Here is a 13961-nt window from a genome sequence, read left to right on the forward strand (position 1 = left end):
TACTACTTACACATGACAACAGATGAAACGACGATACTGTGGAGAATTACGAAGCATATAGTACTCACGGTCACAGACCTTTTCGCCTCTCTTGTCCTGGAGTGCATGTGAAGGCTTCTTTTGTGCATCGCTTTCATGGCCAAGCAATGTTTCGTTGTTCTTGTTCGTTCTTAGGTACCATCGCCGAGTTAATTACTTAAACTGGAATTTAAATGGATGGAAATAGCAAGTTCGAAAGCTAACAAAACGTTTTTAGTTGCGTCATGTGTAATTAAATGCATTATAGTTTTCTTGACTTTTGAGATTATATAAAGTTTTTGTTGTGGCATGTAAATTGTATAGAGATTTGTTATCATATATAATGTTCTACCTAACAGAAAAATGATAGATTAGTCTTATAAAATAAGCATGGAGCGGTTGGTTGCCATATTATAACTCTATCTAGTCACCACATTAATTTTAGTTTAGGGTGTTTGGTAACATAACTAATCATCATGAACAGTCGATGATGATAGCGTAAAAACAATGATATGCATTATCTTCAAACTTAATCATCTTCGGTGTTGATAACCATATGCATTATCCCATAATACGCAGAGGGCTAGGGCAAATCGAACACTTAAGGCTACCTAAACAAGAAAAAGAAAAACATCAAACCAAAATGCTTAGCCATTTCAAGTTCTTAAAACCAACCCTTTTGGATTCAGACTGTTAAGAACAAATGTTTGGATTTGGACGTAGAACTCAAACCGGGCTTAAATGGTATAGTAAGGCCCGTACATCATATGGTCCATTTAGTATAACTTTTCAACTTTCATTTAGACCCTCAATGCCACTAAAGACTAAAGTGATTTTTCCAGCTAAATAATGTTATTGATATTAAAATAAGTTTCAAAAAAAAATTGTATAGAGAGGTTTTTTTGACTGATAGTATCTACAAATTTCTATCTCTTTTTGTCGTTTCTCTCTCTTCCATAGCATGAAAATATTAACATAAAAAGTTACCAGACGTAAGTGTGACTCTGTTTTTGTACTCATAATGCAATCCTTCTTTTATGAAACAAACATATGACAACCGAGATGATTCATGTAGGAAATTTGATTCTTACAAAATGTTAAGAATTTCGGTTATCGTGAAGACTAGTCATATTCAAATAACGTTTTTAATTATTTTACTAACATGATCAAACGTGCATTAACAAATTCAAATTGCAGTTTAAGATAAACGCTTTCGACGAATGAATAACGAGATGCTACATTCCCAAACCGTATATCCTAAGTTGAAATATTCAACGATAAAATATAATTAATTTTCAGTTTTCTCTTCAATTAAATTATTCTGGCTAGTTGATAAACTAGCATAGTTGTGGATGTGCCTCGCCTGTCTTCATATAACGAGACAACCTTTTATACATTTTTAAAACCCTGTCAATTACGTAATAACGTAATATTCAATAAGAGAATAAAATTCTATTACGGCCCCAGGAAAAAAATACAATTCAAATGAAAATGACAAGGGAATAAGCATTTTCAGGAATATCCCTAGTATTTTACATTATATAACATGGTACAACCACACACGGCACATTAACAATTCAACTAGTTCTAAATTTATCGGAAAAAATTCTTCAATTATATTTTCATCTGTATCAATAGTTATTAGAAGATCTTTTCCTCATCAATATCCCAAGAGACAAAATACTTAAATATTCGTAAGGACAAGATAACATATTTTTGAGAAAAAAACAAAGGAAAGTTGCAAAATAAAAGGTATATATTGAAGTTTAGATATATTTTTTTATATAATTAGGAAATTTTACTTGAATGATTACTCTGACTAAAACATATAAAAATACATCATAGACAATAAAAAAAATTAACTATGCTTCTATTATTTGATAAAACTAAAAGAACTTGCAAAAATAAAAGGTATATATTGAAGTTTAGATGTATTTCCATATAATTAGGAGATTAAATTTGAATGATTAGTCTGACTAAAACATATCAATTACAGTGGACAATTAAAAAGCAAATTTATCTTATGACTAAGTACACGTGTCATCAATCGGTTAAAGTAGGACCCTCGCATTATATAAGTACTACCGTGCGCTTGCACACAGTAGAACAATCTCTGTCTCTTCTCTCTTTATACTCTCATTTTTTTTCAAACCACGTCACGGTTTGAGCACGCAGGCACATTCATATCACCAGGAAGCTTCTTCTTCGTTTTGGTATGTACATACAAATCAACTTCATCAATACGCCGTCGTTTTTCACTCACTCAGAAATTTCCGAGAAAATAAAACATTAAAATTCGGTTTCTCAGTTTCATGTCTTGCTTGCTTGTTGTTTTGTCTGAAAGACTAAAACTTTTTGGTCAATACATTTCGAAATCGATACCAAACTCTTCTTCTTCCTCCTTATCCATAATCTAAGGTTTCACTATGATTCATCAAGTGTCTTGCTTTGCTCCCTAGTCAATAAAGTCAATCACTTTTTGAGTTCGCTGCTTGTTGAATTCTTAGTTTCTTTGTTTGTTGTTTGTGTAAAAGTTGAGACCTTTGAGCCTTTGGGAGAGAGAGTTTTTTCACCAGATGGCTTTGGTGACTCCAATTCCAGCTATGAGCGAAAGAGCTGGATCCATGAGATTCCATGGGATGACAACAACTAGCCCTGGATCAAGGTCTAGCAGGAGCAGCGTCACGGAAGAGCCTCTCTCGCGTCTGATAGAGGAGAAGATCTTCGTCGCTGTGGATAAACACGTGGCCAAGAGCAAGTCTACACTCGTCTGGGCGTTGCAGAACACTGGTGGGAAGAAGATTTGCGTTGTTCATGTTCATCAACCTTCTCAAATGATCCCAGTTAGTAAGTACTCCCCTAAACCTCAACCCTTGGATTCAAAGGTTGAGCCTTTGTAATGTTTTTTTCTTCGTTGAATCTTTTCTCAGTGGGAGCCAAGTTTCCAGTGAGTTCTGTGAAGGAGGAAGAAGTCAAGGTTTTCCGGGAAAAGGAAAGGGAGAAAGTGCATATGATCCTAGATGAGTACCTCCGTATATGCCACCAGAGAGGGGTATGGCTTGCTATTGTTTTAGTACTTTTGATGTTAATGATAAGGAGAGTAGTTTTGTTGCTTTGGCTTTACCATTAGGACCATACTTGTCTTATGATAGTGAGTTATGATTTGTAGGTGAGGGCAGAGAAGATGTTTATTGAAACCGAATCCATCGAGAATGGGATTGTGCAACTTATCTCGGAGCTTGGGATCAAGAAGCTTGTCATGGGAGCAGCTGCAGATAGACACCATTCTAAGTATGGTCTTTTCCTAAGCTCTTTGCTGCTTAATATTAAGCTAGATGGGTTTCCAACATAAAATCTATTGGTGATAAGTGGAGTGGTCTATCTATCTTATATATTATTTAGGATCTCTTCCCGATGTGGGACACTTTGTGTCTAATACTTAACGCTGAATCAACTCTTACAGAGCTGTGTTTGCTTTCCCTAACTTACAGGAAAATGACTGAACTCAAGTCAAGGAAAGCCATCTTCGTTCGCCGAGAAGCTCCTGCTCCTTGTCAAATATGGTTTACTTGCAAAGGCTACTTAATACACACAAGGTTTGGCTACTTCAATTTGACAATGAAAGGATATGTGACTGCTTATTACTTGAATTTAATGTGATACTATTACCGTTTCAGGGAAGCTGCGGATGATGGTGCATCAGAATATGTTGCATCTCCGCGTCCTTCCATAAATGCAAACGATCTGCTTCAAGCTCTCTCTAGACCAGAGCCTGGTTCAGTTCAACGACTAGGAAGCAATGGAAGTTCAACTGAACACAGTGAGAGAGTGTCAAACGGTTCGTTGAATACTACTGATGATGAGGAGAGAGACTTTGACGGTAGTGGAGTGAGGGGAAGTGCAACGGTTATGAGTACAGTTGATGAGAACTCTGGCCGCTCATCTCCTTCCAACTTTCCGGTATGTCATCATGTAGTTGGTATATTGATTTGTGTATATCTCACATTCTAAGCTGTCCAACACACTGTGTTCATTGTTGCAGGATGGAGTGGATGATTCATTTCATGATAAAATCCGACAAGCTACGTCAGAGGCTCAAAGTTCAAAACGAGAAGCTTTTGCAGAGACTGTTAGGCGTCAGAAAGCTGAAAAGAATGCACTTGATGCAATCAAAAGGGTGAGTTTCCTTTCAAATGTAAATTGGTTAGCAGCAATGTTAGTTTTTTTTTTTGGAAATGGTTGATAGATATTCTAGTTGGAGATATAGACTATACTGGACCATTATGTTTGGTTGTGTATCACTCAAAGAGATTAGTAGGCTTTAGGCTTATGCATGGTTCAAAAAATCGGTCTAGGCGGCAAATTGGTCTTAGCCTAAACAATTTTTTTAAAATCCGATTCGTAAGATTTAAATCGGTTTAAACAATTTTAAATTGGTTCAAAACGTTCGGTTTAAATCAATCTAATTTACTTTAAATCTGTTAAATTAAGTAATAATGTTAGTACAAATCCACAAATTTATTTAATTTCTTTTGTTTTGTATTATCTAATTTTGATAATTCATCAAAATAATTTTATAACTAAATCCAAAAACTAAAATATCTTTTATATATATATTAATCAATTCATTAACATCTAGAAATTAATATTATTCTGATATTATTGGTGATGATTATAGGTTAAACAATCAGAAACTGCTTACTCTGAGGAGCTAAAGCGAAGGAAAGACACTGAGACAGCAGTATTCAAAGAGAAAGAAAGATTCGTAACAATAAAAAAAGAACAAGAAGCAGTCACAGAAGAAGTCCAAACCGCAACGGCACATAAACAGATGCTAGAGAACCAAATAGCAGAAGCTGACACTACAATGGAAACGCTAAACAAGAAGCTCGACATAGCTGTGAAGCTTTTACAAAAGCTGAAAAACGAACGAGAAGAGCTGCAGAGTGAACGCGACAGAGCCCTCAGAGAAGCTGAGGAGCTAAGAACTCTCGCCACAGAGACAACTTCAACACTACAACAGCAGTTACTACCTAACTACTTCACAGATTTTTCATTCTCAGAGATCGAAGAAGCAACTAACCGCTTTGACTCCACACTAAAGATCGGCGAAGGAGGCTACGGAAGCATCTACGTCGGCACGCTTCGTCACACGCAAGTGGCTATAAAGATATTGAATCCTAAAAGCTCACAAGGCCCTGTGGAGTATCAGCAAGAGGTCGACGTGTTGAGCAAAACGAGGCATCCGAATATCATTACACTGATCGGAGCTTGTCCTGAAGGGTGGAGTCTTGTATACGAGTATCTCCCCGATGGTAGCCTCGAAGATAGGCTTACCTGCAAGAACAACTCTCCGCCGTTATCATGGCAAAACCGTGTACGGATTGCAACCGAGATATGCGCGGCGCTTGTCTTTCTTCACTCCAACAAAGCTCATAGCTTAGTACACGGTGACTTAAAGCCGGCTAATATACTTCTTGATGGTAACCTCGTTAGCAAGTTGAGTGACTTTGGAACGTGCTCGATAGGAAGAAGCAAGAGTGCGTCAACAGATCTCACAGGGACGGTTCCTTACTTGGATCCGGAAGCTTCTAGCAGCGGAGAGCTAACACCAAAGTCAGATGTTTACTCTTTTGGGGTTATATTGTTAAGGTTGCTGACAGGGAGACCTGCGTTGCGGATAGCAAATGAAGTGAAGTACGCTCTTGACTCCGGTTCGTTGAACAACCTTTTGGATCCTTTAGCTGGTGACTGGCCCTTTGTTCAGGCCGAGCAGCTCGCTCGCTTGGCGTTGAGATGCTGTGAGTCTGTCGGTGAGAACCGTCCGGATCTTGGGACTGAGGTTTGGAGATTGCTTGAGCCTATGAGGGCTTCTAGTGGAGGATCTTCTTCTTTCCATCTTGGACGTAACGAGCAGCGCATAGCACCTCCTTACTTCATTTGTCCCATCTTCCAGGTGACTATTATACTCTGAAGGCTTATGTATACGTTTCACTGAGACTAAAACTCAATTCTGTTTGTTGAAAACTTTATAGGAAGTGATGCAGGATCCACACGTAGCTGCGGATGGTTTCACATATGAAGCGGAAGCTATAAGAGCGTGGCTGGACAGTGGACATGATACTTCACCGATGACTAATGCCAAGCTTTCACACAATAGTCTAATCCCTAACCATGCTCTTCGTTCTGCAGTTCAGGAGTGGCTTCAACATCATTGTTGAAAATGATATACTTCTCCAGCATGTAATCTCTCATGAGGAGAAGTTATCTTTGTTATCATTATATGCATACATACAATCTCTCCGTAGATAGCATAATTTGCCTACTTTTGTCTAAGCATAGTGTAAAAAGTCCTCCATATTTGTAAGTTGAAAAAAGAAAGGCTGGTGAGATTTTTGTGTGTGTGTATATATATGTTTTGTCAGATGAAAAAAGGTTATATGTTTATAATGTCTGTGTGATTAGAACTATTACTATAATTTGCTATATCTTAACACAAAGATAAGCCTCCAGGTTATGCCAGAGCAAGTCCAGAGCCACAACTATGTCTGTTGATTTTGTTTTATGTTAACAGAACATGGAAGATTTTGTTCTATATGGTATATCAATGCTTTGTATTTCACAAATGATGTATTTGCTTGGCTAGGAATGGATTGAGTCCTAAATTATTGGTTAAGATAAAGACACTAGCGTGTATTTTCACATATTCAAGATATTATTATCCCTTTTGTTTTGACGGTAATGAGATAAAGAGAGCCGACTGATTGTATCTTAGGTCCGTGTAGAGAAGATACACATTGAAAGGTGTCAAGAATCTTGTCATGGGAGCTGCATCATCTAGACAATATTCAATGTAATAGAGCACACTGACATAAACTATATTTGGATTTTCATCTTTCTTGTTAACGTTCTTGTCTTGTCTGCTTGTAATGTTGTTGTTTTTTCCAGCAGATGCTCTTTGGACTCGGACAAAAGTCACAAAACAGATATTAAACAAATTAAAGAAGTAAAAAGACAACCATGCCTAGTTAACCACATTCTCGGACATTGTTTCTCATGATTATAATATTATTTGGTATAGAAAAAGTCTTTTTACCATATTATATATATAGAGAACGGACGAATATTCGAAGGAACAGAGTCGTGAGATGCTCAGGCCATTGGGTATCTTCTTATCCAAGTAACCGGGAAATGATGGTGCAGAGGAAACTCTCTGTTAAAACTCTCTCCAAGACCAAAAACTTTGTCTCTCCCAAGTGTTCTCAAAGGCTATGGAGGAAGAAGCAGCAGCCACTAGTCAGATACTAGAAGAGAAACTCTACGTTGCAGTTGGTAGAGAAGTGTGGAAGAACATATCAAATCTCATGTGGGCCTTACAAAACTCCCAAGGAAAGAAAATCTGCATCCTTCATATCCACCAGCCATCTCCAACGATTCCTGTCTGTAAGTATATATTTCAAACTTCTAAGTGTCTCTCTAGTAATGCTTTAAGGGTATTGACTTTTAGAAATTTGTTTAACACTTTTGACTCTCAAAGTGGGTACAAGATTCGAAGCTTCAACGGTAGATGAGGAATCAGTGAGAGCATACCGAGGCAAAGAAACGGCGAAAACAGACAAGATTCTACAAGAGTATCTAAGTATTTGTTTGAAGAAAGGGGTATGTACAAAACGTGACATGTATATATGGTTACTATGTTTTCTATATTCTAAAGAGGAGATTGGTTTGTGTATGTAGGTACAGGCAGAGAAGCTGTGTGTGGAGATGGACTCAATTGAGAAAGGGATTGTTGAAGTGATATACCAGCATAGGATCAGGAAGTTTGTTATGGGAGCAGCTGCTGATAAACACTATTCCATGTATATCTAGCTTTAGACGTGACCAACTCTTTTATATTTGGATCATCATCATGTGTCCTCTTTCTTACAGAAAGTGTTTTGTTAACTATTTTTTTGCTAGAAAAATGGAGGATCTCAAGTCCAAGAAAGCAAACTTTGTCTGCCAACAAGCGCCAGCTACTTGTCAAATACATTTCACCTGCAAAGGAAACCTTATCCATACAAGGTTCTCAGTCAAGGAAACTTTTGTTTTCTTGATTGTGTTTGTAGATGATGTATTGATGGTGTTTTTTGATCAATGTATAGGGAAGCTAGAGTGGATGAAGTTAGAGCTCTCTCTGTGCTCTTGTCTGATTTTCAGCGGCTTGTATTGCCACAAATAAGGTCTGATGAGCAAAATAACACATCCTCCATGGATATCATCAGCTCTGAGGTCTTACTAAGCGATATTCAAGAGGAACCAAATGACTCATCTTCTCTAGCTTTCCCGGTATGTGTTGCTTAATCATACAAAAGACCATGCAGATTCTATTTACTTGCGTTTCATATGGTTGATGTGGTTGTGCCTACTGTGCTTGTTTCATCAGTGCAGCGGGATGGGACTGAACATGATGAACTTCCTAATCAACTCCACCAAGCTATGGCAGAAGCTCACAATCCAAAACCATGAGCATTGTGAATGACACTCGGAGAGAAAGAGAGACTCAAATGAATTTATGTATCAATATTGACTACAGAAAAAAACATTTGTGTGAGAGGAAGCTGCTGGTTATGGCTTCCTTCTCGTGTGGCTTAAAAATAACTAGTTGTATGTATCAATAACAACACCTAATGTATCTTTACTGTTTCTACCATCTTTCTGTATGAACAGAGCAACCAAAAGTGAGCAATCACAAAGCCAAAAACAAACAAACGATGAGAAAGCTAAAGGAGATGATGGTACATGATCATTCTGCAGATTGTTAGGTACAAAACATGAAACAGGATCTAGAAAATCAGATAACACAGAGATCATACTAGTCAGAATAGGTCACAAAATCTCTCTATCAAGAAGATCCCATAGATGATCCAGCATCCCTTATAATTCCATACGCTTCACATCCTCCACATGGTTTAGATAGGTGTGAATAGAATACCTCCTCCCACTCCCAAACGCCATTCCTTGGATTACAACTCTCGTTACAGTTTCCTTTAGGAAATTGCAGTAGTAGAAATGGAAAGGCTGAGAAGAATATCTGGGCGACATAACCAATTCATCCGGACCAGTCCCTCCAACAATCTCCAAGTGCTCGCGCGGATCAACTACATCTTTCCACATAGGGGGCAATATGTAAACACGTTTGGACCATGTACATCTTCCGGGGTCTTGCAGAACCCACATCACAATACTTTCGGACGTGGCAGTAAGAGCGATGCCACTGACTAGTACTACTAAGGCCAACTTACCGTAGAAGTCAAGAACCACGGGCCAAAAGATCATATCCGGAAACTTAACAAAGATGTACTTCTCAGACCTAACATCAAAGCAAACTATCATCTGATCACATTCACGGGCGACGTAATAGATAACACCATTAATGCATATATTCTGTCTTTGCCAAGTAGAACAAGGTACGCCGCATCCAGTCGTTCTCCATGTAGTGCCTCCTCCTCCTACTCCTAATGTCAGCACTTGATGGTCCACAGTTCTATCGTCCTGTAGCCAAATCATTCCCAACACCTTGTGAAGTTTCTCAATAGTATCATACCCGAAGAAGCGTGTCATCCGAGAGCTATTCATTCTGGGGACAGTAAGCGACTGTCCCGTGCTAGGGTTACATATCACCAACTCCTCGCCCTCCAGGGATTTCTTTGCGTTTACGGACCGGTAACCACTGGTATAGACACAGACAAAGCCATTGAGACTTGTAGATATGTCTTGGACAGGATGGTCAAAGGAGAAACTCATGTGGTAATCGGCGGCAACAGGAGGAGGAGGAGTCGGCGAAGAAGACTGAGGCTGAGGTGAGGAGAGGAAGATGACCTTGTTATCTTCGACGCAGGCGAACAATAGACGCGGACGAGCCTGAGACCTTGTCAAGAGGAGGTCCCTGAAACCAGAATGGCCGAGTACGGAGGCCCACTGCTTCGAAACGCAGCGGCAGGTGGCAATGGACTTGAGGGATAGCCTAGAGAAGATGTCCATCATGAGCTCCATTGGGAGCGATGAGTGTTGTTGGTCAGTTTCACGATCCTTGCGCCGCCGTGATTCCTTCATTTTTTGGTTTTTGCTTTCGATGAGTGTTGGTCCGTGAGGTTGTCTAAACAATAAACAAAAGATTTAGATGGGCTCAGGAAAAAAAGAAGAAGAAAGGCCCATCTAAAGCAAAAGAAAATCTGAAAAGATAGAAATATATTTTTTTTTGTTTAATTTTATATTATTAAAAAATTAAAAAAATCACATTAAACATATAATAAAAAATATTTTTAATTATATGCTATATTTTTAAAACGATTATAAATTATTTAATAGTATAATTTTTTTGTTCAATCAATATACAAATGATAATAAATCGTATGAATATGAAGTTTTATTAATAAATATTCATATTTTATATGTATATTAATATCGTTTAAAATAAATTATAAATTATATATAAATATAAAATATGTTAATTTCAAAATTTGCATTGAAAAATTATTGAGATCTTAATATTAGATGATAACTTATGGAGTCAATAGTAAAAAGACTCTAGAGCAAAGAACCTAATCTCTTTTTGGCAGTTTATAACTGATGCTGACTATATGTTTTTGATGATTTGTGTCAGACTCAAAACTTAATTTTTCTTTGTGCATATGAAGTTTTAAAAATAATTAAAATGAATTGTAATATGTTAACTCTCAACAACGATGGTACATTTAAGAGACAAATATTTGTATTCGTCATTTTATAATCAATAAAGATGATAGTGTTGCAAATTAAAACAATTTAATAAAAAAACATTAGTATAAAAACTCATGCGCGTACATATTTATTTCTAAGAATTTCGGTTTTCACTAACTTTGGTAAATGAATTTGAATTCAAAGTTTAGGAACTCAATCCCTGACGCTCACACATCATGATTATATACATAACCGTCAATAATTTCATGAGGATGAAAAATGTAAGTAAAAAAAATCAGATAACACAGATCATACTAGTCAGAATAGGTCACAAAAGCTCTCTATCGAGATCCCATGATCATCCAGAATCCTTTATAATTCCATATGCTTCAAATCCTCCACATGGTTCAGACATGTGCGAACATAATACCTCCTCCCACTCCCAAACGCCCCCATTCCTTGGATCACAACTCTTTTCACAGTTTTCTTCTCGAAATTGCAGTAGTAGACATGGAAAGGGTCAGATGAATATATGGGAGACATAACAAACTCATTCGGACCAGTCACTCCAACAATCTCTAAGCACTCCTTTGGACCAACTACAACTTTCCACATAGGGGGCAATATGTAAACAAGTTTGGACCATTCAGAGTCTTGTAGAACCCACGTCACAATACATTTACTTGTGACACGAAGACTGTCACTTGGTACTAAAGCCAATTTACCGTTGAAATCTAGCAGCCGCCCCGGATAGTTTCGCCGCACCGGATATAAATCCCTAGCAAACTTAACAGAGCTGAACTTCTCAGATGTAACATCAAAGCAAATTATCATACTATCAAGACCCCAATCGCTAACCAACTCGATGTAATAGAAAACACCGTTAATGCATAAACTCTGTATATCCCTAGAAGAGGCACATGGTATGCCACATTCAGCCATTCTCCAGGTCGCTTTCTCAGTTCTTCCTCCTAATAATGTTAGCACTTGATGGTCCACAGTTCTGCCGCCGTGGCCAGGAGGACGAATCATTGCCAATACCTTGTGATGTTTCTCGACAAGATCATACCCGAAAAACCGTATCCCCCCAGTCCTCTTCATTGTCTTCATTCTGGGTATAGTAAATGATTGTCCAGTGCTAGGGTTACATACCACCGACTCGTCCGCCATGAATTGCCTTCCGGACTGATAACCGCGGAAAGAGACACATACGAAGCCACTGACACTTGTAGATATATCTTTGACAGGACGGGTAAAGGAGAAACTCATGTGATGATCGGCGGCAAACATCTCATCATCAGGAGACTGAGACTGAGGTTGAGGTGAGGAGAGGAAGAATAGCTTATTACCTCTGAAGCAGGCGAACAATAGACAAGGACGAGCCTGAGACCTTGCCAAGCGGAGGTCCCTGAAGTCAGGATGGCCGAGTACGTAGCCCCACTGCTTCGACACGCAGCGACAGATGGCAATGGACTTGAGGGATAACCTAGAGAAGATGTCCATCATGAGTTCCATTGGGAGTAGAGGCGGCAATGAGGAGTGTTGGCCAGTGTCGAGGCTGGTAGTTTTACGATCCTTGCGCCGCCGTGATTTCTCCATACTTTTTTGACTGTGGAAAGGGGAAAACCAAAGGAAAAGGGAAGCTAGGGTAGAAGTAGAACCGTAGAAGCCAAGACTCAAAGGGTGAGGTTTTAAACAAAAGGTTGAGATGGGCTCTGAAAAAGAAGAAGGCCCATCTAAAACAAAAGAAAATATGGACCTGTGTCAAGTTGAGAAACCAATTTAAGTTTGACCCAAACTTCTGAAGACCCGATTTTTGGTAAATGAATTTGAATTTTAGGAACTCAGTTTCACACACTCACACATTCTGATACTACATGACGATAAATAATTCGATTCACTGATATATAAAGAGAGAAGATATTAATTTAGTAACAAAACAACTCAGAATGAGAAGAAAACGTAAGTAGTCATTGATGAGTATCAAATAAAATTGGAGACAAAACCTCAAAATGAGTTATACCTAAGTTTATGCTTTTTGATGTTTTCGTGGGTGTTTATACTTCGAATTTTGTATTGGGTGTGTGGAAATTGTGTTGATTATAAATATTTTGTGGAAAAAAAACAAACAAAGCTTTGCTAAAAAATCAAACAATCCAAGAGAGGTGGAGCCGTGGAGGTGGTGGGGACAGTAACGCAACGGGAATAATGGGGGGTGGGCATGCAATAATTGTATCCAGAAGAAAATTAGTTAAAAATGTGTATAGAGAAAATGATTAATATTGGAATGAAGGTGACAAGTGCTTGGTCGGTTTTGTATACGTAAGGTTATGCCATGTGTCTTCTCATCTATGGACTGGACGGTTTGGAATCGTCTATTTTTTAGTTCTCATACCAAAAGTCCAAACAAATTACGACCTTCACCGCTTTATTATATTTTGATCTCTTCACGTCGAGCCTAACTTTCATTGCTGAGCATCTCAATGGTTCGGCCGCAAAACCTGTCGCCCAAAACATAACTTTACATGAACTATGAATTTGGTATATATATGACCATGATATATAGTGTACATGTGTAGCGTGGTTGGTTAATGAAGTTTGTGGTAATGAAAGAAAGCGAATATTTGGTATATGGAAGTAGAAGAACGTAGCACGTGTGTAGGACATAGTGTCACACCTAAAAAGACAAGAAAGCAACGAAGCAACCATGATTGTTTAGAGAATCCCTTTTTTCTTTTGGTTTAAACGTTGTCTTTCCTTTTGGCAAATAGTGGATTACAGCCGAATATTACACAACACACAATCTTCTTCTTTCATTCAAAACGCAACCACTCATAATTGTGTCGTTGATGGTATGTATGCGTAGTGCATGGCCTTTGCTGTGTGCTGCCTGTATAGTTTCAAGCTATTTGATATGTAATTAGAAAATTTCAGGGTGGTTAATTAGTATCATCAACTTTGACATGTTGCCTAATTAGTATTGTTATAAGATTATACTTAAAATTAAGAAAAAAAATGTTACAAGATTAAAATAAGAACACTTGTTATAGATTATCTGCAAGATGAGTTGTCTTTGTCCCTATGTATATTAGGTACGGTAAGACCATGTGCTTATCCTGATATGCCAACGGTCCAAATAAACCAGCGGTTTACCTCGACCACAACTTTCCTCCTTTTTATTTTATATTTTATTAGATTTTCCAGTATTTTCTTTTTGTCATAACTCATAACCAACATTCATA

General features: G+C 38.0%; 4 protein-coding genes across 6 annotated transcripts; 2 read left to right on the plus strand and 2 right to left on the minus strand.

Annotated features, from left to right (window-relative positions):
• The first annotated feature begins 2096 nt into the window (after positions 1-2096).
• LOC106452185 (U-box domain-containing protein 33) lies at positions 2097-6468 on the plus strand. 3 transcript variants are annotated; one of them, XM_013894224.3, is made up of 9 exons: positions 2097-2231; positions 2553-2865; positions 2949-3070; positions 3188-3309; positions 3510-3614; positions 3696-3978; positions 4061-4195; positions 4697-5974; positions 6054-6468. In XM_013894224.3, the coding sequence occupies exons 2-9, from the start codon at positions 2595-2597 to the stop codon at positions 6237-6239; spliced, it is 2502 nt and encodes an 833-aa protein (XP_013749678.1). In that variant the 5' UTR covers positions 2097-2231; positions 2553-2594; the 3' UTR covers positions 6240-6468. The 3 variants fall into 3 exon arrangements, with proteins under 3 accessions (XP_013749678.1, XP_013749680.1, XP_013749679.1); XM_013894226.3 differs by having other exon boundaries at positions 2134-2231; positions 2558-2865; XM_013894225.3 differs by lacking the exon at positions 2097-2231 and adding an exon at positions 2238-2436.
• Positions 6469-6670: 202 nt separating this feature from the next.
• LOC106452187 (U-box domain-containing protein 33-like) lies at positions 6671-8556 on the plus strand. The gene is made up of 6 exons (XM_013894228.3): positions 6671-7461; positions 7556-7677; positions 7756-7877; positions 7978-8082; positions 8163-8346; positions 8444-8556. The coding sequence occupies exons 1-6, from the start codon at positions 7290-7292 to the stop codon at positions 8537-8539; spliced, it is 801 nt and encodes a 266-aa protein (XP_013749682.2). The 5' UTR covers positions 6671-7289; the 3' UTR covers positions 8540-8556.
• Positions 8557-8751: 195 nt separating this feature from the next.
• Positions 8752-10148, minus strand: LOC106452186 (F-box protein DOR-like). The gene has a single exon (XM_013894227.3). The coding sequence runs from the start codon at positions 10111-10113 to the stop codon at positions 8935-8937; it is 1179 nt and encodes a 392-aa protein (XP_013749681.1). The 5' UTR covers positions 10114-10148; the 3' UTR covers positions 8752-8934.
• Positions 10149-10518: 370 nt separating this feature from the next.
• Positions 10519-13830, minus strand: LOC106345364 (F-box protein DOR). Its single transcript, XM_013784569.3, has one exon. It carries the CDS (start codon positions 12316-12318, stop codon positions 11092-11094), a length of 1227 nt encoding a protein of 408 aa, XP_013640023.1. The 5' UTR covers positions 12319-13830; the 3' UTR covers positions 10519-11091.
• Between the last annotated feature and the right edge of the window lie 131 nt (positions 13831-13961).

This window comes from Brassica napus, chromosome A4, assembly GCF_020379485.1.
Source record: "Brassica napus cultivar Da-Ae chromosome A4, Da-Ae, whole genome shotgun sequence".
NCBI classification, from domain to species: Eukaryota; Viridiplantae; Streptophyta; class Magnoliopsida; order Brassicales; family Brassicaceae; genus Brassica; species Brassica napus.